At 29.4% G+C, this 26,377-nt stretch overlaps 2 protein-coding genes across 2 annotated transcripts in view; one reads left to right on the top strand and one right to left on the bottom strand.

Annotated features, from left to right (window-relative positions):
- Window positions 1-19,735, top strand: part of LOC127288799 (guanylate cyclase soluble subunit beta-1) — a 39,700-nt gene extending 19,965 nt beyond the window's left edge. Inside the window, exons 7-14 of the mRNA XM_051316457.1 lie at window positions 548-702; window positions 2,105-2,233; window positions 4,103-4,185; window positions 5,942-6,112; window positions 9,665-9,902; window positions 11,923-12,063; window positions 14,288-14,445; window positions 19,369-19,735. Of these exons, the coding sequence (XP_051172414.1) occupies window positions 548-702; window positions 2,105-2,233; window positions 4,103-4,185; window positions 5,942-6,112; window positions 9,665-9,902; window positions 11,923-12,063; window positions 14,288-14,445; window positions 19,369-19,498 (1,205 nt within the window). The 3' untranslated portion in view covers window positions 19,499-19,735. The remainder of the gene's footprint in view (window positions 1-547; window positions 703-2,104; window positions 2,234-4,102; window positions 4,186-5,941; window positions 6,113-9,664; window positions 9,903-11,922; window positions 12,064-14,287; window positions 14,446-19,368) is intronic.
- Window positions 14,666-17,610, bottom strand: LOC127288800 (uncharacterized). Its single transcript, XM_051316459.1, has 2 exons — window positions 17,410-17,610; window positions 14,666-17,017 (listed from the first exon to the last, which is right to left on the bottom strand). The coding sequence occupies exons 1-2, from the start codon at window positions 17,537-17,539 to the stop codon at window positions 16,110-16,112; spliced, it is 1,038 nt and encodes a 345-aa protein (XP_051172416.1). The 5' UTR covers window positions 17,540-17,610; the 3' UTR covers window positions 14,666-16,109.
- Window positions 19,736-26,377: the final 6,642 nt, after the last annotated feature.

Raw genomic sequence — 26,377 nt, 5'->3', positions numbered from 1 at the left:
TCGTATGAAGCTTTGCAAACTTGCAGCAAGATTGTGCCAAGTTTTCCCTCGAGGGGGAATTTACTAGTTAAAAACGTGTACACTTGACTACCAGTAATACACCTCATATTACCCTTATTACTAAGTATTACACGTTATTACAGAGTATTACACATTATTACAGAGATATTACAGACTTTTTTGCGTTATTACAGTACCGTAATAACGCATTATTACACGGTATTACACGATATTACACAAGTATTACAGGAAGAGTGTACACTTGACTACCTGAGTAAATTCCCCCTCGTTTTCCCTGCAATCTTGCCGTAAGAAGATACTTTGATATTTGCACCAAATTTGCTACATACGTTTGAACTATAATCTTGCACTATATTTTAAAAAAATTTTCAATAACAACTTAAAAATATTTGACTGCACGGAGAAAAAAATCGAGCCATAATAAACAGTAACTAATAATCCTATACCTTCTTACAAGGACATAAAATGAATAGTGAAATAAAGGAATAAAATATTTTAGAAAATAATAATAATATCATGATTACAGAACCAAAAGTCAGTCCAGTTACATTCTGCAGAGTGTTTCCTTTTCATCTGATGTTTAATCGTAATCTGACAATAGTACAAACAGGCTGCACAGTCACGCGTGTTATACCGCAGGTTGCCAGTGGTATATGTAAGCTGAACGATATCCTTTCAACCGTAAGTTATGTAGAGAAAATGTCTTGTTGATAAATTGGTTCAAATTTTGATCATGAACATTTTGCTTCCTCATGGAGGAAACAATAAATTTCTTTTACTCATTTGATTGAGCCCGGTAACTTTGATGAATTTTACGTATATTTGAGAATATATTTTTAAACTGTCAGAAAGTGTTATTATATTATTCCTACAAATATCCCTGTAACATCCTAATATCCTGTAACCATAGATATCCATCATAATATAAAGCGTCCCCTCCCTTGTGATATTTTATGGAATATCCATTGTATACCCAAGATTATATTTCTGCATTAAAAGGGGACGTGATTTGAATATATCTATAGACAATATCCTGTATTGTAAGGGACGTAGAATTTGTGCTCTAAACAGACAAATTTAATATTTCTTCAAAGTAATTATAAATTTCAATTACTTTCTTCCATTCCTTCCCAATTGGCGATTCAAACAGCTACACTAGCGCCACAGTTGAACTGACTTAAGCGTGACTCGCTCTGTAGCACTCCATGTGTTTTAAATTATTTTTTTTTATTTAACGCTTAAAAATTATTTTACAAACGCAATAAAAATATCAGAATAATTAAATAATTTGAAATAAACTGTCAAAACAGAGACTGCTTTAGAGCGAGTCAAGGTTACGTTAGTTCAACTGTGGCGCTAGTGTAGCTGTTTGAATCACCAATTAGCACAACATTTTGGCACAATATTGCCGTGCAATCACAGAAAAAATTTAGTCTCATTTTGATATGCAGCAAAAATGAGTCAATGCTAAACGACATAGACAGTGGCGCCACCAACCTGACTCATTTTTGCTGCATATCAAAATGAGTAGCATACGCTATCATTTTGAGTTCAGGTTTTTTCTGTGATATTCTCACATGGCGGACAAAATTAATGTTACTGCAATTGAAATATTATGGAACTATTTTGTGCTATTTAGCTTGATGTGCATCATATTATTTTTATTTGCAAATCTGATTATTTTTAATTTTTTAAATTTTCTGCTGATGTACTAAATATGAAATTGCTAAATAAAATAATTTGAATTCAATAAAGATGTTCATCTCAGATCAAAACGGGAACATATATCTTTAAATATAGCACATAGATATTGCAGGTTTAAAATATTTCTGGCATGTAACAAGACGAACAAAAAACCATGTTCGTACCAAAAACGTTCTTAAAACGTTTTGAGTTTTCTTAAAACATCAGCAAAAAAATGTTCTAGAACATTATTTGAACATCCATGTTCTTAAAATGTTTTAGAACCTTATTTGGCGGACATATTTGTTTTTAGAACGAACAAGGTTTTTTACCCACTGGGAAATATAACAAATACTCTAATAGACTATATACTAAAAAATATGTTGAATTTCATTTTCAGGTAAGACCACATTTAGAGTTGACTTTTGAGAACATATTGTCCCACATAAACACTGTTTATGTTTTGCGAACAAAGAAAGGAATTATGAAGTTTGAAGAATCAGAAGAGTATTCAAGTTTACGTTTAAAAGTAACTATTTAATTAGCACTATATTTTATTGAGATATAAGATGGTTATAGAAGATGTTTAAATCTTTTAAAAGTAACAGCAATGTATTTTAAGATTGTTTAAATATTTAAATGTCCGTATGTGAGTAAATGTTTAACGCGAAATTTAAAAAAGTTAAACATTTACTCACATGCGGACATTTTAATATTTAAACATTCTTTTCTAAACCCCGCTATTCAATACTCTCAACACTGCAAAAATAGGTATCTTATCTTAGTATCTTAAAACAAGATGTTAAAATGGAAATGGTATCTTCCATTCGCTTCCATCTTAGAATAAAATGTTAATATTATATTTTAGATGCTTTATTCCTATTATAACATCTTAAAATATGACACTTTAAATAACTAAAAAGATACTACCAAACCGTCTTAAAAGTGACTACTAAAACATCTTATATTAAGACACTTCTTTTTGCAGTGAAGTTAACGTTTAAACCTTCAATGAACCTTAGGGGAATTTTCGGTGCTGTGTGAGCAGGGCCGTTTGGCGCACTTGAGTTTATTTATAAGTGTTAAGTTAAATTAACTTTTCTCTTCATTCAAGTTAAAGTATTTGATAAATTGTAAGTTTGTACAAAATTTCATTAATATTCATTCATTATTGTGGAGTATAGATTCAAATAACTGATTTTAGTACGTCAAAGTAATTTTTTAACCTCTTCATTTTTTTGTGAAATCTCTTTAAAAAATTACTTTTAGAAGAAGTCAAATATCAAGTTTTGAGCTGTTTACATTTCTTTTTAAGAAAGAAAAAGAATTGTTTGATTTATATTAACTGTTTTTATAAAAAATTAGTAAATATATCAAAAGTACATTCGGGGTCAGGTGGCGCGGTTATCTGAAAATTTCGTTGAATATTAATAAAATGATTAAATGAAGTTGAATTATATGAATATTTTTTGATAATTTTACGATTCTATAGAAAATATTTTTTTAATTTAAATGAAATTTGATGATTTTTTCAATAATTTAATTTATTGTAAAATTACAGTACAAGACTTATTTTGTTAAGTTTCATATTGTTTAAAAAAAGAAAAGTATTAAATATAATGCAACTTTCTTTTTTTTAAATTAAAGCTGAGATGTTAAACAAGTTTTCTATACAATAACTTTTTAAAAAAAGCAAAAATAAGTGAGTTACATAACAAAGACTGAAAAGTGCGCCAAGTAACCCCGGTCGCCCGTACTTCTTTTTGCAATGTACGGAATTAATGCGTTAAGAGAGTTAATCTAATGTTAACTCACTTTTGAAGTTGATTTTTAATTTGAAAAATTTTACTCCTAACTCCAGTTGCCATTAAATTTTTTGCAGTGTAACACTGTTAATAATTCACAAGTGTTGCACTGGAAAAATTTTGGCGTATACAGTGTGTGTATCGCAAAAACATGATACTTTAGGCGCACTGTACGCCTGATAATTTCCATTGAATCCATTCGCGCGCGATTGTAATCAAAAATATTGCTTAAATACTTTTCAATTTCTTATAATACATTCTTTTTTGCTGGGTAGCCTACACTGAGAGAAGTTAAACACAGATTTCGTACTAAACACACGTTCAGATAGTGTACCTAACCTTTCGAGCAACATCGGTTCTAAATTGTATCGCAGCTGCGCTTTTTGGTGGACAGATACTGTACTAAATCGTTTGTCCCACAAGTTAGGTCAGAATCAGTACTTAATTGGCGCTGCTGCTGTTCGATTTTAGTACTGCGTCTGCACATAATTGTGGTACAATATCTGTCCCTCAAAAGATGCAGATGTTGCGTTAAACTTCTCTCAGTGTAGATGTAATAAACTTTATACTACTAAAAGTTAAAAAATTTTTAGGGTCAAATGTTGTACATACCGGAGACTGATTTGGTTATCTTTCTATGCTATCCTAGTGTGATGAATCTTGATGACTTAACAAGGTAACTTTTTAAGACTTTTATAAAATGAATTAAAATGATGAGGTTATAGTATTGAAAACGCGGTATCCATTCTGCTAATACACATCTTTCTATATATGTCTTAATATCTGGGTATAAATGATTATATTAATTTTCGTAGGAGGCGAGGAAGAAAATTCTAATCGGTATACATGACACATATTTGAATTTCACCCTTTTTATCTATGAATAGAGATGAGAAACTTTAAATGATGGCGTTGTGACTATTACGTATGCATATCAATCGACTCACAAACACGAACAGAGTAGAGCGGATGGAATAATTAATCCATACATTATTTCCGTTTTAGTTGGCTCTCCCCGCAGAGCTCATCCCACTAAAAGCTATAGTAGGAGTTAGTAAACAAATTTACGCTTAATTGGATTACCTTCATTATGAAGCCTGTTGCTCGCGATAACCTGCATTTGTAATGTGATAGCAAGTGCACACGTAATGTCGTTAATGTCCAAATGAACTAAATTTTTAGTCAAACTTCTAACTATAGTTCTGGCTAATTCTATGAGATTTTTATTAAAGTACTTATTAATAATAGTTCATGTGAAAGTAATATATTACATACTTTCACTATAAATAATGAAACCGCTGCCAAGATATATTACTGATGATTTTACTTTTAAGAGTGCATATTGCTTCCTCACAGATTTATATTTGTTTTGTCGTCATTTCATGAACACTTTGCTTCCTGTGTTTTTTTGAATTTTCAAGTAAAAAATGCAAAATAGTCAAATGTTTCAAAATTTTTTATTTTTGAAACATTAATAATTCCGTCATGTAAATGTTTAAAAATAGGTCATCGATGCATCTTCATAAGCTTGAAAAATTAAATGAAAAATATCTATAGGGTGATAATACTTTTTTTTTTAAAGTTGATGAGCCGCCGGAAAGTAAAAGGGAGCATAAAATTTGCACGGCCGGCCAACTCGAACGGCCGTACTAATTTTATACGCCCTTTTACTTTCCGGCGGCTCAGTTATAGTCCCAACACTCTTTATTTGAATCAGGAAAATTTCACTGGTGAAATAGCTAGAAGTCGGTTACTGAAACATTTAGTGAAATTTTCACTGAAAATCAGTCATATATCACTGATTTCAAGGGAAAATTTCACTAAATAAACCAATCAATCTGTATTATCGGTAAAGGGTAAAACAGATTAACTAATTCATTTAGTGGAATTTTTACTGCAAATCAGTGATATTCAGTAACCGACTTCTAGCTATTTCACTGATTTAAATTAAGAGTGAAGACGTTTTTTTGAAAATTTTAAAATGCAAAAGGCAAAAATAAAATAGTTAAATTTGATTAATCGGGCTCAAAATACGCCTGTATCGTGTCTCCCAGAGATATCCACAGTTTAAAAAAATCAGAATAGTATTTGGTTCCTGAAGTATTGAGGCAAATGGGATGTTAGTACACACATATACAGAAATTTTTTCCGTTTATTTGTAGAGTACAAATAATTGAATATTTATATGCAAAACTCCGTTCTTGAATATTATCACTGGAAAAAATATCCTCGAAAAATGGTCAAAAATCGCACAAAAATATTAAGTTGTTATTGTCAGCGGCATTCTTTTTCTTTCTATATTAGTAAACATTTGCCCACGCAACACATAAGTAAAATTTTATTTGATAAAAATATTTTTCAAAATAGAGCAAGTGTTCCATTTCTTTCGTAATTGAATAGAATAATGATTATAAAAAGCATTTTTTTTGTAGGAGAGGACTTTATTTAAGCGACATTCCACTCCATGACGCCACTAGAGATTTAGTTTTAATGTCAGAACAATTTGAAGCTGATTATAAGCTTACCAGAAATTTGGAGTTGCTTACAGACAAGTTACAGCAAACCTACAGAGAACTTGATGGAGAAAAACAAAAGACTGATAGGTAATTATTGTAAAATTTGTATATTTAGTTGTGAACATTTCTGAATTAATTTCTGCCCAAATATTACAACATATATATATATATATATATATATATATATATATATATATATATATATACCCAGATAACCAAGCGTACTAATCGTTATTTACGAGTACGGCGTACTAGTATTATACTAGTTTTATACAAGTACAAAATAATGATATATGTCGTACCAGTACGGTACTAGTACAATAAAAGTATGTCGTACTGTTAGAATTGTAAAATATGATTACTCGATAAAAGTATAGTACTAGTACAATACCAGTACGTCGTACTTCTGAAATAAGAAGCACAACATACTTGTACGATACAAGTATAATACTGGTACGTCGTACTGGGAGTCTTTGCTGGTAATGCCAACCCAACCTCACTTTCTTGACAATTGTCAAATATGAACGCGTCACTGAAAACGGTGCAATAAATGTTGGTGAAAAAAGTGGTTTATGATGCAGCAAAAGAGTATTAACGTTTGTAACTTGTGCTTCTGTACTTATCTTGAATATCCGAGATTAAATTTATATTAAATCATCGATCTTTATAAGATTTATATTCTTTTACTTTGACATGGTGCCGTGGTGTTATTTCATTGAAAAACATCAAAATCTTTTACATTTATAATGAGAAAAATTCATAAATTCGGTCTTGATCATATTGATATATTTTTAAATTCAATTGTGTGTTATTTCGTTATAGTTTTTCTTATACATATAACATATTTATAGGTTAGGATGTGATAATATGTTTTTCAAAGCAATTTATAACATCAAGTTTAAAATTCTTTTGAAATAATGTTTAAATGTAAAGAAATAATCAACTAATATTTGATAAAGTTAAGTAATTAAAATAATATAAAACACCAGATATTTTAAGATAAGTGAGAATACAAGTTACATATATGATGTAAATAAAAAAAATGATTCAATAAAAATGAATTATTATTATTTCAGTTCTCCCACAGATTTTCTTTTGAATAATAAATGAAAATAATGAAAATACTATTGTGGGAAGAGAAAGGGGAGGGTATATAATATTTTATATTGTACATCATACTAGTATTGTACCAGTACAATAACAGTACGTTATACTAAGTCACAAAAGTTTTCAGTACGTCGTACTCGTATAGTACTCGTATTCTACCGATATTGCATACCGGTACGCCGTACTAGTACAGTACCTGGTGCCGTGCGAAGGTACATGGCTGGTACAGTACTAGTACGTCTAGTACGTCGTACTAGTATTATACTACTACCGTACTAGTACGTGTGTTATCTGGGTATATATATATATTAGAGCTGTGCAAAAGTTCAAATTTTGTATGGGCTCGGATCGAATATTCGATTCGAGCCCATATGTTAATTCTTATGGAGCGGTTCGAATTTTAAAAACTTGCACAGCTCTAATATATATATATATATATATATATATGGCCACAATATTGTTACAACATTGATTATGTCCGCCTTGAGGGAATATTGCTTAAGTATGGCCTATAGCAATAATGTCTAAATATTGCCAGGAAATATCGGCAATATTGACACAATATTGTGGCCACATGTTGTATACTTATTTGAATAAGTGGTACACTTATAACTGGTTACTCAGTGAATTTTTACTGCTTATCGCAGTGTATTAATTTTTCACTGATTCATCAGTGTATTTTCCCTGATTTCAATAAGTGGTATACTTATACTAAATCAAATTAAGAGAGTCCACGAAGCGTACAATTCCATGTCCCTTGGTTTTTTTTTAAGAAATAAATTATATATATTGTATAATAAATCAAACGTGAAAAAGTAACTTTACTCTCTATATTTGATAAAAATAGCGACTATTCGCTAGCAATCAGCGACTATTCGCTATTCGCATACTCTGTGCTATACGAATAAACGAATAGTCGTTAATTCAAAGCGAATAGTCGCTAATTCAGATTTAGATATTATTTTTAAAATGCAAATTAAAGAGACAAACCATCATAGGGAAGCCGGTTTTTAAAAAACAAAAATAAATATTTTTAGCAATATACAATAATAAAAATAATTATTGGTAACAGTTTTTTATTGACCAAGTTTATAGAATTAAGAAAAAAAAGTGGTTGTTAAAAAAATTTATTTTTTAAAATCTTTTTTTCGATGTTAATTCTTGTCCCCAGTTTTGTGCATCAAGGAGAAGCTTTTTAAAAAAATTGAAACATTTTATAAAAATCAAATCAGAATTTAGTTATATTTTAGCATAATAAGCAGCAAGATAGAGTTCCCTCAAGCGATTATCTACGATAGAAACTAATTTTATGATTGATTGAAATAAAATTTTTTTTATTAAATTTAATATGTAGTAGTATAAATGACAAAAATGCGAAACGGATTGAAAATTGCTTATAATTTATTTCTTTAAAAAAACATTATTAATTGTGCGTCATGGGAAAGCCTCAGCATCATTTGAGGAATCCTTTTGGCCGTCTTTCATTGAATTTGATGTTTAAAAATTACGATGTTAAAAAAATGTATTTAAATTTATTTAAATTATTTAAAAATAATAATTCATGATATTACAACATATATTTCCATTAAATTTTCATAAATTACCGCACAAATTTCCTTAAATTACCACGTAAATTTTCTGCAATAATTTTTGAATCTTGAATTTTGTTTGTATTATTATTATAAATTTCCTCAAAAATTTCATAAATTATCGCATAAATTACAATAAATTTCCAAAATTATATTTTTCATATTTAAATTTTGTTTGTTATAATATTAAAAATTATTTCAAATTTTTATTAAGTACTACAAAGCTCATTATATTACATGGATGTATTTACATCTAATTTGTTTAAAATATACCAAAATTATAAACAATTTGTCCGGCCCATTACATCAGATATTTTATTCTTGACTAACATACTTGAAAGTTATATGATTTTAATTTTAATTGTCCGGAAAAAAAATTCTATAATAACAAAAACCATATTGTACGCTACGTGGAGAATCAGCCATATATATGTATATATATTACTGTGCTGCTCAGTAGATTTTGCCCACCCTCCGATAGAAACAGGTTGGTGGATCTTGCCAAGAAAATATGTCAAAGTGTATAAGGTTAATTCACAATGATGAGCAGGCCGTTTTAACCATCAGTTATATTCGCATTGCTCCTTTCTTATGTTCAGATTTTTGAGTTCGACACATTTTTTTGCTCTATATATTTCGCCCGCCAGGAAATCCAACTTTCTGGCCTAGTATCGTAATATACTAATTTTTTAATTTACTTTTTAGATATTCTAAAAGTAGAGGATATATGCTTTAAAAAATGGCATTTTATATTGTTTTAATAAAAATAAAGAGCGTTTTGCAACTCCTAAAATTCTTTAGAGTGGGCAAATTCTACTGAGCGGCACTGTATATGCACATAGAGAAGTTATAGTTTTTTATATGTTCAGTAACGTGGAAATGACGTTACATCTAATTATTGCAACACTTGCGGAAACTAATGGTGTCAATCTTAAACGAATAGGTTGCTGTACTCGGTACTTCCCATTTCCGTGGCAAACGAGTTGAGACATTCCAGACCTATTCCAGCTAGGAAGTATGACTGTGTGACACTCTTATTTTCCGGCATCGTTGGATTTTCTGCTTACTGCTCCGCTCATACAGATTCCAATGGTGCTATGAAAATTGTTGATATGCTCAATCGACTGTATATAGCCTTTGATGTTCTTACGGATCCAAAAAAGAATCCAAATGTTTATAAGGTACATATTTTTATCGGGGACCGACACATAAAAAAGAAGAAGAAAAAGCGCAAATGTCATATCGCGACATAACATACGCGATTAGTGATTGGAGAATCGTGTCTTTCTATGTAAATAACAAAAAACACGACACGATACTCGTCTTCAGTATTGCTAATTGTGTAGTATCCCGATACGACACAAATATTTTGTGATAGTTCCTGATTTTAATATAATATATTTATTTCTCTAAAGTATTTTGGGTCATTTTTCATATGAAACTTGACATCGTATTATAAAAATGTAAAATATTATTAAATTATGAGTGTTTTGCAACATTTGTTAACGTTATTTAATGCAAAAAAATATATATTTGCAAAGTATGAAGCAGAATATTTTTATTGAAATAATTATTCGGTATTTAATAATAGGTGTCCCACTGTTCCACTAACACAAACCTTTATTTATTTGAAAAAAACGCATCGATTTTACGATTTTAGTGAAAATAGCAAATTTATGTTTAATTATAGAAAATAAAGGTCAAAATTCAAAAATTTTTTAAAACGAAATTCACTATTGGAAAGAGCATGAAAAAACCTTTAAAAACATATCTGCCAAAATTTTTTTTATAGCATTTATAGACCGAAAAAATTCAAATACTAGGCGGTGTCAGGGAAAACTGATAAAATTGACCCCCCTCTATCTCCCCCAAAATTTCAAAAAAGTCAAAAATTTTTTTGGGGATATTTTACTATCAGGTAGGACAACAATTTCTTAAGTTTTACTTTTTTTCGAGAAATCAATTTTTTAACTCAGGACATTACACATAAAATGCCTTGTTTCTCTCTATATTGTGATTAAAATCACAGTAGCAACTAAAATTGCATAAAATAAAAACCAAACTCATTTTTTATTCTAAAAGATAAATACCCAACCAAAAATTTCAGTAATATACCAGAGTTCACTATTGGCGCAGTACTGGTTCAGTATTGGCGTAGTACTGGCGCAGAACTGACAAGTAATGGCGCAGTACTGGCACCCAGTATTGACGCCAGAGTAGGCGTAACTTTGGGATAATAACATTTTACCAGTATTGGCTACCAGAGTTAGCACCAGGACTGGTAAGCACTACTGGTTCAGTACTGGCTGATTACTGGCAGTTTTGTAATTTACTGTATACGGAATTACAAATTAAATATTATTTAAATTACTAAACTAACTAATTAATATATTATTATATAAAATCGAAGACACTAAGAATTTTTATTCTTTCTTTATAATATATATGGCAAATTATTATTTTAAAAAATCAAAAAATAAATATAAAAATATGTTTATTATAAAACCAAAGTTCTGAGAAATAAAAGTATACGTAATTTTTTTTTTTAAATTTAAGTTTTTTTCAAAAGTATATCTATATTTTTAATCACATATATATTTGCATAAAAATGAATTTTTGAAAAACTTTTTTAAGAAAATAAAAGTTATTTTTTGATTTTTAACATGTGTTGTCAAGAAAATTTTTTAAAATTTTTATTTTAAAAAATATAAATTTTTTATAAACAAATTTATTTTTTTTTAGTTTGATCGTTTTTGGTTTATTGAATATCTGAAAACAATAAGAAAATCTTGCAAAATGTTTTGGAATTGGTCTCAGGAAACTTTTTGATTAAATAATTTTACCTACAAAAAAGCAAAATAAAATACATTTTAATTTTGAAAAATAAAATCAAGGTGAAAAAATTTTTATAAACAAAATATTTAAACAAAAAGATTCATCAGGTTCACTCTAGAACTTTTTGTAAACTAGTATTAATCAAAAAGAAAATCTATTTGAGCCAGTACTGGCTCAATATCGGCTCAGTACTGGTTTGCCAGTACTGTAACAGTACTGATACAATGAAAATACCAGTGCTGGTTCAGTACAGACTGCCCAGTCTCGGCAGCCAATACTGAACCAGAAGTAATTCTACACTTAATGAAAAAATCTGAACTAGAAGATCAAGTTTATATTTTGAGAAAAAGTGTCTTAATATTTTAGGTGGAAACAGTTGGAGACAAATATATGGCTGTAAGCGGCTTACCAGAACCCTGTCGCTCCCATGCTAGATGTATAGCTCGATTAGCTCTAGATATGATGGATTTAGCAGCAGATGAAGTACAAATAGACGGGGAACCAGTGGTAATTAATATTTACTTTTTAATTAAAAACCTTCAAAATAATATTAAATATGAAAACTTTTCTTGTAGTCTGGTATCAGCGAGTGAGCCATTTACGCTAGTTGCTACCCGACTATTAATAGAGCGTGCGTTTCACGATTTATATAAATTGGGAATTATAAACAGTAAGACGTCATACGTAGTTTTCAATTTGAAAAATTTATTTAAACTTTTTTTATATTAAAGTACAACACAAACATGTGTTCCGAACTTGCGGATCAATTCAAGCAAAATTGAAAGAGATCAACAAGGTGTCATATTGGACTTTCTTGAATCAGTTGAGGACTTATTTTATGGGCCTGTAATCGATGATTCTGTGTATTAATAGTATATTATGTGACATGCACGTAAAGCAACAGACTTTTTAGGTGAGGATGAGTTTTTCATTATCAGTCGTCATTGCAACGAAAGTGAGACGAAGGTGAACCGAGTCGAACCGAAGTCGCAATGGCAGGGAGTATTGAAATCTTATTTGAACCTAAAAATTACTTTTTATAACACCTTTCGTCAAAAACTCAGTTTTATAAGTACTAATGTTTAAAAGGAGAGAAAATCATACTTTTACGCACACGTTTTCTTACCATGACAGTAGCAATTTAGTCGAGTTTTTTATGCAAAATGTTATACAAAATTAGGTATGGAGTATGGGTGCAAATAGAGAATCTCAATTCGTGCGATTGTCACGAATCTCTCACGAGTCTTGATTCCCCTACTTTTGCGCCCTTGTCTCATAAATAACTAATTTGTTTTTTTGGGCAGTAAACTGCCATAAAGTCTGTTTTAGGTGGTTGACAAGAATTGCCTTAAAAAGCGAAATTTTATCGATCCGAAACAGGTAGTAAAAAGTAAATTTTTTATGTCAATGGGGGAAAAAAAATTGTTTTGTCCTACATGCACGATAAAAGCGACTTTCCGTGCAGGTACCGCCAGCGGAAAGTAGGCTTTTGCCGCCCAACCACTAATAGCGGGCGGAAAAAATGTTTTCCGCCTGCTACTCAAGGAAAGTAATTTTCTAGGTTATTTAAGACACATTTTTCAAGTTGAGTATTTTTAAATAATTAATATAAATTCCCCTCAAACATAATAAAAATATATCCAGTATATTTAACATTCAATATTTCGTCTTTGGTTTTACTCCAGTTTACTTCCTTAAGCGTCTTGTTTATCGTGCAATTGGACAAAAAAACATCGTGTGCAACACGGGCGGAAAGGTAAATTCCTTACCTCGTGCGGAAAAATTCACACTCGGTCAGAAATTGACTACTTTCCGCCCTTGCCACACAATGTACTTTTTCAATCAATGTTTTATTTTTCTTAAAAACTTTAATCACGTTTTGCTCAGAACTACATTTGAACATGTGAATCTACCACACATAAAATTATTTCGCTAGAAGAGGAGTGGAATCTCTGAACCTCTCTATAATCGTTGAGTGGAGAGGCTTTTCTATTCTCCGAGAAAAACTACTTGACCTGTGCTTTTGTTTAATTTAAGTTGAAGAAAACGGTCATTATACACGAAAAAAACAAACTAACTATTTTAGCACCAAACTGCTTTATCCTTTATTAGTATACAATTTTGTTTACCTATTAAAATATGAAATAATGCTTTTTTAGTTTAAAGTAAGTCCATACTAAATAAGTATAATGGTTATACTCTTATAGTAATAGTGACGTACTTTAAAAGCATAAAATTGATGCCCGCGAAGTACGACATATAGTCTACCTAAAATAGCAAGAGCTTCTTTCTTTTTGGTGGATAAATTCTTGCAACCTGCGTTTTGGCCTATATCGATATATCGAAATATCGATGGTTGGAAAGGGAGGTAGGCGTGGCCAAAACGCAGGTTGCAAGAATTTATCCACCAAAAAGGAAGAAGCTCTTGCCTTGCTATTTTAGGTAGACTATATGTCGTACTTCGCGGGCATCAATTTTATGCTTTTAAAGTACGTCACTATTACTATAAGAGTATAACCATTATACTTATTTAGTATGGACTTACTCTAAACTAAAAAAGTATTATTTCATACTTTAATAGGTAAACGAAATTATATACTATTAAAGGATAAAGCAGTTTGGTGCTAAAATATAGTTAGTTTGTTTTTTCCGTGTAGACCCTTTGATTATTTAATTATTTCTTAGAAATAGAATATTTATTTTTGTTAGTACTATCATATTCAATTTGCAGAAAATTACTATCGGAATTCACAGCGGTGAAGTGGTCACAGGTGTAATTGGTCATCGAATGCCACGATACTGCCTCTTTGGTAATACTGTTAATCTGACAAGTCGCACTGAAACAACTGGAGAACCAGGAAAAATTAATGTCTCCGAAGATGCTTACAGGTAAATTTAATTTACTTACATTCACTTGAATGTCTTAATGAGGGAGTCACATTTTTATTCATGACAATATGAAATTTTGTGGAAAAGTCAGAAGTAATATAAGAATTTCTTATGACGTTCCAGTGTGTTAATATTTTGTCAAAAACGTTATTATTTACTTTTAAAGGCACATGTTTGGGTAAATTCGCATCATAAACGTATATTAAATACAACAAACATGAAATTTTTAAAGATACATTTTTTGATGCAAAATACAAAAATTTCCGTACATTGCACTCGATCCTTATATTATTGTTTTTCCTTCTTCACAAGTATTTTACTATAATTAAATAATTTAATTAAAAATTATATTTAACACTACATAAAATTTACTATATTGTTTATTTTAATATGACATCAAATTCATATTCGTAAATATATTAAAAAATGTATATACATCTCACACAGCACTGAAACTTTCCTGCATCAAATAAAATTGAAAATATTTAAAGGTCTTCACAAACTTTCCTGAACATTGCAACTACATATTCCCAAACTTGATGGCACACAGATGCTGTCAAGTTTCAGGAAAGTTTCAGTACTGTGTCGGATAATAATATGTTTAAAGGTGAAAGCAAAAGCTAAAAGCTGTTCCATATGTTTGCATATTTATAGAAATTCGAATGAATTGTAAAAAATGCCTTTAATAGAATTTGTTATTTTGTTGAAAACTTTTATATAAATGAAGACTACGAATCTGCGCCAGGTTAGATGAAATAAAAGTCCCAAGATTGACAAAAGAATAGTATAAAGATATTTATTAAATATTAAAGAAATGTTAAATCACTTAAAGTGTAGTACAGTTATAACATTAAGATTTGTTCACAGAACGCTTTTAGTATCTCGTTTCGACCATGCCTTAACATACACTGATCGCTTCCCACTCAGCACTGAAAGTTTCATTAAAGGTTTAAACGTTAACTTGGGAATATTGAATCGCAAAGTTCAGAGAAGATTGTTTGAATTTTAAAATGTCAGCATGTGAAACATACATACCTACATTTTTTGGCTCCTAAATATGATGAGCAATGTGTATTTAAATATTAATTGATTTCCGTAAAAAAAAGTTAGCGCTAAACATTTAATTGAAATGTTCATTCAACTTTGCACGCCTAACATTTGACGAATATGTAATTTACATGTTCAGTCAAGTTTCGGTCTAAACATTTATTTATGGCGGACATTTTAATATTCAAATAATCTTTTCTGAACTTTGCGATTCAATATTCCCAAGTTAACGTTTAAACCTTTATTGAATCTTCAGTTCTGTGTGGGCACTAACCGGTTGAATCGAGACTTTCCGTGTAAAAATTTCCCTACCAGGGCTCTGGTAGTGAATAATAATCTGGTCCCGATCAGGGACAGTTCAGGGCCACGAGAAAATGTGCATTTCCTAATCAGGGGCACATCAGGCGTAGCGTCACATTCTCGTCCGATTCGGCCCCGATCCGAGCCATGGCAAAATTTCTACACGGGTTACGACAATTCACACATACGGAATCTTACGCACAATATTTTAAAAACGCTAACAACTTGATAACTATAGTGTAAAGAATGCACCTGGACTTGAGAGATTTATATTTTTATTATACATGAAATGTATAAAATTTTTGTTAATGAACGTGTTAATCAGTTAGCAAATCCAAATAATCCATGAGTGATTGCGGAATATGAAGTTTTCTAATTCCGTGAGGCAATTGCCATGTCTCATGTAGAACAGCTCGTATTCGGCACCTCGATAAATGTTTGAGTTCTGGAGGAACAAGTCCACTTCTTTCTGCTGGAACCAAGTTGCTGTCGATGAGATTAGGATATTGTTCATACAATGTTAAGTGCATAACACCGCTTTGATTTGCCACATGATGTGGAGTCTTGACTGTAACCATTGGAATTGTCCTCAATAAAATTTTCAGACAGATTATAAGATTATCAGGATAAACAGGTTTTAATTGATTTTCTTTGGACACTTGGAACTCATCCAAATTCGAAAGTAATATTTCGATTGGAGCTGGAGCGAATGCATCACCCTCTGTGGAAGCACCGTATCGCAGCATAATCTGAAGTATATCGGGAGAGCCAGATTGAACTGCTACCCTCAAAGGAAGAACTTGACCATAAGATTCCATGGGAACGTCGATGAATCGTCTTTTTAAAATAGATGAGGCACATCTGTATTCAAGTTTTGCTGTGGTTGCGTGATCCAAAAAATATATTAAAGCATTGATGTTTTCATCTCGATCTTCATAATCGCTTTTCCAACCCGAAAGAAAATGTGTTACTCGAATTCCAAAAATTGCCCCAACTAAAATTCTCTCAAATGTTCGCTCACAATAAAATATATCATTTAGCAGACGCGACACAACTTCATTATTTGATAGTTTCCAATCAAAACACAATTTTCCTACCACATATAGAACGTTGTGAAATTTACCCAGCAAGCACACTGATCCATTTTCCATCATTGCGATGTTGTGATATCGTAATCCAGCTTGAACGATTCGCTCACAAACATCTTGCTTGTCTAGATCCTCAGCTACAAAAATTATTTAAATTACTTTTTTCAATAAAGTTTGAATACTGAATGGTTGAGGTCACATATAACACCATTTAATTTACAAAAATTATCATAATATCAGTTTCCACATAAATACATGTCTTATTAGTAAGTTACTTTTTTAGTAACGGGTTACAGTATTAAATTACTGAGTAAAAAAAGAAACTCGTCACAGTTATATTTAAGTTATACTTTAAAGTTCGTCATTTCAAAATTGAATTTGATGATTTAATTAAGCAAGTGATAATTCAAGTGTAAAATATTATTGCATTAAAATATCAATATAAATGAATGTCCCAACTACTTGAATCTATATATGTACTACTTTAGTGTAATTAAATAATAAAACCAATGTTTGGATTATTTATTACCTTGAAAACAACTTTCAATAACATCAGAAAAGAACTTAACAAGTTGGCGACGTTTATATCGGGACGCAAGACAACTTCGTTCCATTTCGGAAAACAATTTATCGAAATAGCAGTCAATTAACACTTCCATTTTTTGCTCATAGTCTTCACACTGATCATTCACCTTTGAGCGTACTTTGCTACAAAATATCGGATGTACGCAACAAGACGGGGTAATTTGATTATAAGCTCGATACGCAGTTCAAAGGCTTCTAAAAACATTGCATATATCAATTCGTCTTGAGTATAGAAATTTCGTTTCTTTTAATAATTATAATATTAATAATTTTCTACATATTGTAGTCATATGTTGTGTTATTTAGGTAGATAAATAAATTTAATTTTTTGAGAAGTATTTTTCTTATCATTGGTTTTTAGGAAGATTGAGTAAAATGACTTTAAAATGTTCCACTCTCTTAATCTGAATCAGTGGAATTTCACTGATTCATCAATTTTCACTTATTTGAATAAGTAGTATACTTACAACTGATGCGGTTACTTTTTTACTGCTGAACTAGTGATGAATACGAGCAAGACGATCCGAGAAACGGGCGAGAAAATCGGACTTTTTAATTTTGACAACCGAGAATATAGTTTGTTTTGTTTCAATAAAACAAACTTCTCGACTATCCGAGCGAACTTCGCGAGTATCTCGTTTTGCAAATCGAAATATGTAAAAATAAAACGGAAGTAAATACAAAAATGATTTTAACTCTTTAGGTTAAAAGATTAATAAATTATTATTAATATATATTAATAACTGTTATCAAAAAAAAATAATTCTTTTTACAAATTAAAGTTATTTATTATTCTATGTTAATTTTGATAATTACACATTGTTAAAAAGTAATAATTAAATAAATTGAAATAAAAAATTAATTAGTTAGGAAAAAATTTGTAATTTTTATTTCATATAATTAATTTTTTGTTAAATACGTATAAATTACGAAGGTATAATTATCAAAAAATGGTGATTTCTTTTATAAAATTACAATTACATAGTTAGGTATAATTCTAATCATGTAAATTTTAAAAATTACACATTGTTACAAACTATAAACTATAAATAATGAATTAGTAAGGAATAAATTTTTAATTTTTATGTAATGTAATTTGGTTTAATTTAATGTCAATTTTTGCTAAGTATTATTTATTAAATAAAACTAGTTTTTTAATAAATTGATAAAAAGTAGATATCCAATTTACGTTATTGTAATTATTATTAAATAATTAAAACTTATACGTAATACACTTATGACTTTTCATTTTCATTTTTACAAAAAAACAATTTCGTATCATTGGAATCGTCATAATTTGCAGGTTCCGAAAATATTGTTTAAAATTAATTATCTATAATATTTACAAATTTCTAATTTTTTATTATACAGTAATGTGTCGTTTATTAGGACCCTCATAAACTTGGACTTGTGAACGTTTAGACGATTGTGCATTAGATGTGACAATTTAAACCATATGTTCAAACCAAGACTCAAATTAACATTTTCTTTTTTCAAAAAAGGCGGTCCTAAGAAAACTCCGTCAACTCTTTCACTTTTATGATGTTCTGCGCGAAAATGGCATTTTTACACTTAAGATCAATCACTTTTTCATTTATGATGCGAACTCGAATCAATAAACGTAAATTCAAACGATTCAGGTGAAAAGAATTCAAGGTAAGAAAAAAAGGATTCCCCGTAACGTTCCAATTCGGTTTAGACGCAAAACCAAATTGAGCTTAAGTCACCGCCAATTCTTTTCGCTTACTCCCAATTATTTTTTTTTACTGGATATGTGACTAAAATGCCATTGTTTCAGAATGTTCCAGAACGAATAAAGTTTTTTGTTTTATAACTTTCACTGACACATAAAATATTAATAATAATATTTAGAAATCATTAAAATTATTTCTTTGTATTTCAGATATCTTTGTATGACAGAAAATCAAGATCCACAGTTTTTATTAGAATACAGAGGACCCGTTTCTATGAAAGGAAAATCTGAGCCTATGAACGTGTGGTTTTTATCAAGGGAAAGAGAGTTGCCGTCGTAAAATGAAAACTGAATTACTCAAGTCGAACATTATTGATTATAATTGTTATTAGTTTTGCGTATACTTTAAATATAAGTTCACGTTGAGAATCACTTGAATATATTGAATGTTTTCTTATCATATAATACTTATAGGATATTATTTATTATAAAACAGTTGAATAATGAAAATGCACAATGACTATAATAAATGCATACTTTTATTTAAAAATAAATAAAATCTCTACATTTAAGGTCATGTAATTGTTATGATTTCACACGTAAATGTGTTGCGTAGATTTTCTCACCATATAATTGATGGATTTATGTGGTTAACTCAAAACTATAGTATAAGGAATTCCTGTTATGTGCCAAAGTACAATTATTTTGTCAAAACATTTATTTAAAAAAAAAATTGCATATTTCAGGATAATTCAATATGACGGTGATACAATTTTAATTCTTTCCTAAAATATGCAATTTGCTAAGAGTAAATTTCCCACACAGCACAATATCTTATACTGTAATAAGCTACTCTTAAGCCTAAACATCAGATTTATAAACTTACAGTGTAAACTTCAGATGAGACTAAGGTGAGTTGCGAATGTCTGCTATACAGCAAGATCACACTGTATATATAAGCTGAAGGTAATCTTACACCCTAAACTTCCGGTAAGCTAAGCTTTAAGTTGTGGTGATCTTAAAATTTAACCTTGCTGTAACGTTTCAAGTACGCTTGCTGCAATCTTACGTCAAGGTTACGTTAAAATTAATAATTAATATTATTAAATAAGTTAAACAAAATTTTTCTTATGTAAAATGATGTATATTTATATATATATAGGTTGCAGAACTTGCAGTTAATAGTTGAATAAAATTTACTGCGCAGCCTTACATACTGCAGAAATATACTGCGCATAAATAATAATTGTTTAAATGTTTTTTTAATAATATGAAAACTCTAAAGAAACTCACAACCTTAATCTCACCTAAAGTTTACATTGTAAATATACGAATCAGATGTTTAGGCTCAACACCGAAAAAACGATATTCTAATTTTAAGAATTTTCAACTTATTTTAAGAATATGAGAGACTTAAATAGGCGCCACGAATATATTCTTAAATTAAGAATAGAATCTTCTTATATTAAGAATATTTTCTTAGAATCACTTTTTTAGAATATAATCTTAAAATAAGTATATTTTCTTCTTGTATCAAGAAATATACTTTTAGCAGTTTCAAAGTCTTTACAGCCAATGCTTATGAGTCACGTAGATATTGCCATCAGCTCTACACGTGGAAAAGTTGGATAAAAAGCTATTAAATCATCGTACATTTTAAAATTATAGTGTCCAGTTGGTCGAATTTCAAAACACTGCAAATGGTTATTGAATCCAACGGTCTCGAATGAGGATAAGATGAAGCGAATTGCAGGGTTTTCAACATTTGGTATCACGACCCAACATCCTAACCAAAAATTTCAGTATTATACCAGAGTTAACTACTGGCGCAGTACTGGTTGAGTATTGGCTGCAGAGGCTGGGCAGCCTGTACTGAACCAGTACTGGTATTTTCATAGTATCAGTACTGGTGCAGTACCAACCTTTCAGTACTGTCAAACCAGTACTCCACCGATATTGAGCCAGTACTGGCTCAAATAGATTTTCTTTTTGATTAATAGTCTAGTTTACAAAAAGTGCTAGAGTGAACCTGATAAATCTTTTTGTTTAAATATTTTGTTTATAAAAATTTTTTTTACTTTGATTTTATTTTTAAAAATTGAAAGGTATTTTATTTTGCTTTTTTGTGGGTAAAATTATTTAATCAAAAAGTTTCCTGAGACTAATTCCAAAACATTTTGCAAGTTTTTTTTTATTGTTTTCAGATATGCAATTAACCAAAAAAAATTTAAAAACGATTAAATTAAAAATAAATAAATTTTTTTATAAAAAATTAATAATTTTTAAAATAAAAATTCAAAAAAATTTTCTTGACAACACTTGTTAAATATTAAAAAACAACTTTTATTTTCTTAAAAAAGTTTTTTCAAAAATTTATTTTGATGCAAATAATTAAAGTGAATAATAAAATAATTAAATAGCTAATTGTATAATTATATACATTATAATTATTTTATAAACATTTTTATTTTTACTGAACTGTTTTTATATATTATAAAAACTTTGATTTTATAATAAACATATTTTTATATTTATTTTTTGATTTTTTTAAATAATAATTTGCAATATATATTATACTTAATAAAAAATAAAAACTCCTGGTGTTTTCGATTTTATATATAATAAAATATTAATTAGTTAGTTGACTAATTTAATTAATATTAAATTTGTGTTGGGTTACTAAAAATTTCACACACTTTTTCCAAAAAAAAAGTATTACTTGGAGCAGAGATTTCACTATTGCAGTGAAACTTATCTCTGTTACAGTTAAAGCTTTCTTTTCGTATACAAGAAATTACAAAACTACCAGTACTCAGCCAGTACTGAACCAGTAATGGTTACCAGTACTGGTGCCAACTCTGGCAGCCAATACTGGTACAATGTTATCATCCCAAAGTTACGCCAACTCTGGCGCCAATACTGGGTACCAGTACTGCGCCATTAGTAAATTTTTGATTGGGATAGTAAACCAAATTGTGGTACATTGTCTACATAAGCGACTGGCAAATCATTCCTGATTTGTGAGCAGTACCGCGAAAACTAACTTTTTTGGTCGCTCTAAACACTTCGATTAACTCATCTAGCGAGTTTTTCCGCAGCCAGGCGGTAACTTCTTCCATTTTTCACTATGATTGTCAAAAAAACACTCAGACGCGCACGACGACTAGTTAGTCAATGGCGACGCGAACAAGCTAGCAGCACGTCAATTCTAGGGCATATTCTTTTTTTAAGAAGAAGAAGATTTAGTACATAGAAAATATTCTTAAAGTTACCCAATCAAAAATTTACTAATGGCGCAGTACTGGCGCAGTACTGACAAGTGTTGGCGCAGTACTGGTACCCAGTATTGGCGCCAGAGTTGGCGTAACTTTGGGATGATAACATTTTACCAGTATTGGCTGCCAGAGTTGGCACCAATACTGGTAACCACTACTGGTTCATTACTGGCTGAGTACTGGTACTTTTGTAATTTATTGTATACGAAAAGAAAGCTTTAACTGTAACAGAGATTAGTTTCACTGCAATAGTGAAATCTCTGCTCCAGGTAATACTTTTTTTTAGGAAAAAGTGTGTGAAATTTTTAGTAACCCAACACAAATTTAATATTAATTAAATTAGTCAACTAACTAATTAATATTTTATTATACATAAAATCGAAAACACCAAGAGTTTTTATTTTTTATTAAGAATAATATATATTGCAAATTATTATTTAAAAAAATCAAAAAATAAATATAAAAATATGTTTATTATAAAACCAAAGTTTTTATAATATATAAAAACAGTTCAGTAAAAAAAAATGTTTATAAAATAATTATAATGTATATAATTTTAAAATTAGCTTTTTAATTATTTTTTTATTCACTTTAATTATTTGCTTAAAAATAATTTTTTGAAAAACTTTTTTAAGAAAATAAAAGTTGTTTTTTTAATTTTTAACAAGTGTTGTCAAGAAAATTTTTTAAAATTTTTATATTAAAAATTATTAATTTTTTTATAAAACATTTTATTTATTTTTAGTTTGATCGTTTAAAAATTTTTTTGGTTTATTGCATATCTGAAAACAATGAAAAAAACTTGCAAAATGTTTTGGAATTAGTCTCAGGAAACTTTTTGTTTAAATAATTTTACCCACAAAAAAGCAAAATAAAATATCATTTAATTTTCAAAAATAAAATTAAAGTGAAAAAATTTTTAAAAACAAAATATTTAAACAAAAAGATTCATCAGGTTCACTCTAGAACTTTTTGTAAACTAGGATTAATAAAAAAAAATCTGTTTGAGCCAGTACTGGCTTAATATCGGCTCAGTACTGGTTTGCCAGTACTTGAAGGGTGGTACTGCACCAGTACTGATACTATGAAAATACCAGTACTGGTTCAGTACAGGCTGCCCAGCCTCTGCAGCCAATACTCAACCAGTACTGCGTTAGTAGTTACCTCTGGTATAATACTGAAATTTTTGGTTGGGTAGAATCTGCTTAAGAATATTATTAAGAATATTTATGTAAGAATATAACATTCTTAAAACTAGAATACCGTTTTTTCGGTGAAGGGAAGCTTACAGCAAGATATTGTGAATCCTTATTTTTTAAGTTCTCCACAAAATTTTAGCTCAATCTATCAAGTATTTTTTAAGAAAACCGTTTTTTTCTCCGTGTATAGCTCTCATCTGCTGGAAACAATTTGTTTTCTGTAGTATATATTTCATACATTATGATTATTATTATTTTCATTATTATTATGGGATAATATCCTCTTTATTTATTTATTATTATTATCATGTTCAAAATAAAAAACAAAAAACTTATTAGTTTGAAATTTCGAAACTTATAAGGCTGAATTTCTATTTGACCGCATTTTATGAAATAGAATTGATAGCAAAACAAATTTTTATGTTGAGTCCCCAATAGACAATAATTTCTTATGCGATGCTTAAATCAAAATATGAACCTCTTAAACAAGTTACATATGTGTCTGTGAAAGATACACTGAAAAAAAATTAGTAGGTTTTACTACTTTTTAACTACTGTGAGTAGTACAATAGGTCCTGAACTGAATTTAAACGGTTCTATTAACTATATAAAAATAGTTAAACCAATTAAAAATGTAATTGGTAGAATGACATTTTGTGATTGTATTAACTCAATTTAAAAATGTTAAAACAACTCAAGATGTAAGTAGTAGATTTTACTACTTAAAGTGGTTCAATAGGCTTTAAGAACATTTTTTTGGTACATTTAATAAATATTTTGCAATTGAAACTACTACTTTAAGTATAGTAAACTTTACTACTGAAAGTGTTTCAATGGGCTTTAAGAACATTTTTTTGTAGAATTAATAAATCTTTTACAATTAAAACTAATACTTTAAGTAGTAAATTTTACTACTTAAAATAGGAAAATAAAATTATTTTTTATTTATAATTGTTTATTATCAGTAGAATTGACTTTTTCATCCTCTCTTCTATACTGAAGCTTATTTAATGCCCTAACGACTATGTACCTAACAGAGAAAATTTCTAACCGACGGGAATTGAACCCTCGACACTAACGCTCGCTATCCGATACCTTAACCGACTAACCACGCACATTCGCTACGACAGTCTGCAAACTACTCGAAGACTACTTTCTGCTTGTCCAATTGGTAATTTAACTATTTAAAGTAGTCATTTTTACTACTTTTATTAGTTGCTATAACTATCCTTTTTAAGTTTTGACTTGTGAATTTTTCATCTTTTAATTATATCATAAGTTGTTTAATTGCATAGTGCAGTAAAATCTACTATTTAAAGTGATAGTTTTAATTGCAAAGGCCTATTGAACCACTTTAAGTAGTAAAAGCTACTACTGAAAGTAGTAGTTTTAATTGGAAACGATTTGTAAATTTTACATCAAAAACGTTTTTCAAGCTTATTGAATTAATTAAAATAGTAAAAAATGACCACTTAAAGTAGTAGTTTTAATTACAGAAGACTTGTTAATTCTACTACAAGAATTTTATTGAAGCTTATAAAATAATAGAAAGTAATAAAAAATTTACTACTCAAAAAGCAGTTATATTAATTAAAGAAAATAATTCATTTTACTACATTTCATATGTAACTGGTGAATAGTAGTTGGATTTACTAGTCTTCAAGTTAATTTTACTACCGACCTGTAGTTGTACTTTAACTATATATTTACGTAAAATCAACTATTACTTATTAACTTTTTAAAAATAGTTACATTAACTAGATGAACATGATTAGATTAACTAAAAAAGTAGTTATTTTAACTACTTTCTAGTCAACTACCAGCGGTAGTTGAATTTCTCGGCAACATTTTTTCAGTGTACCTTAACTGTGTACAAATTTTAGTTTATATGTTTAGTGATATAGTTTTCCCTTAATTAAACTTTTATTTTTAATTATATGCGTATAAAATCAAAATCTGTTTTTATTGAATATTTTGGATCTAATGAAAACTAAGGCACCAGTCATTTGTATTAAGGGTACGTTCAACTAGTAAAATGTAGGGGAGATGTCGGCCCTGTGGGTTAAATCGCCTTCCCCCGTGTTTCTCAGATCTGGCGTTGGCGGCGAATTAATAATTCTGTTTTAATTAATAATTTTTTAACACTAAAATAATTATTTTAGTGTTTGTCAATATGTCATACCACAAAATTATTAATTCGACATGAACACCAGCTCTGAGAAACTCGGGGGGACGACTTAACTCACAGGACTACTCTCCCCTAAACTAACATGAAAATGTAAGCAATTATTACGCGCGGACGAAGACCATAAGATGGGAGAAAGAGTTGAGCGATTGGATGGTCACATGTTGGAAAGGAAAGAGTGGATACATATATTTTTGTTAATATTATTTATTATGAAAATAAATGAGATAAAAATATAAAACATATTATTATGTATGCATATTTTTGTGTTTATGACTTCACTGTACGGGGTTTTAATACCTTCCCCAAAATTTTTTCCATTATAATGATTAAGTTAAGAGTGAGTAGTCTAAAAATTATCGAAATTGTATAGTAATTTTGACCTCTTTGTGTTGACGTCCTTTCGCATCGAATTTATTTAAATATATATAGTTTTAGGATTATGTTATCAAACTATAGGAGCTTTTATCAAATTGTAAATTTATATTTAATTAGTTGCAATGCAAGTTTGCACATGAAGTTTTATAAAGTCCAGAGGAATTTGAATCGAATAACAAACC

Source organism: Leptopilina boulardi, unplaced genomic scaffold (genome assembly GCF_019393585.1).
Source record: "Leptopilina boulardi isolate dan_hultmark-lab unplaced genomic scaffold, ZJU_Lbou_2.1 LbouV2_396, whole genome shotgun sequence".
Lineage (NCBI taxonomy): Eukaryota > Metazoa > Arthropoda > Insecta > Hymenoptera > Figitidae > Leptopilina > Leptopilina boulardi.
The sequence above is the reverse complement of the archived record's forward strand: the minus strand, read 5'-3'. Positions and strand labels throughout refer to the sequence as shown.

Excerpts from the sequence above, each read along its gene's own strand:
- LOC127288800 (XM_051316459.1), bottom strand. The coding sequence starts at position 17,539 with ATGGAAGTGTTAATTGACTGCTATTTCGATAAATTGTTTTCCGAAATG. Across the intron at positions 17,018-17,409 it reads TATTGAAAGTTGTTTTCAAG|CTGAGGATCTAGACAAGCAA; the intron begins GTAATAAATAAT and ends TAATTTTTGTAG.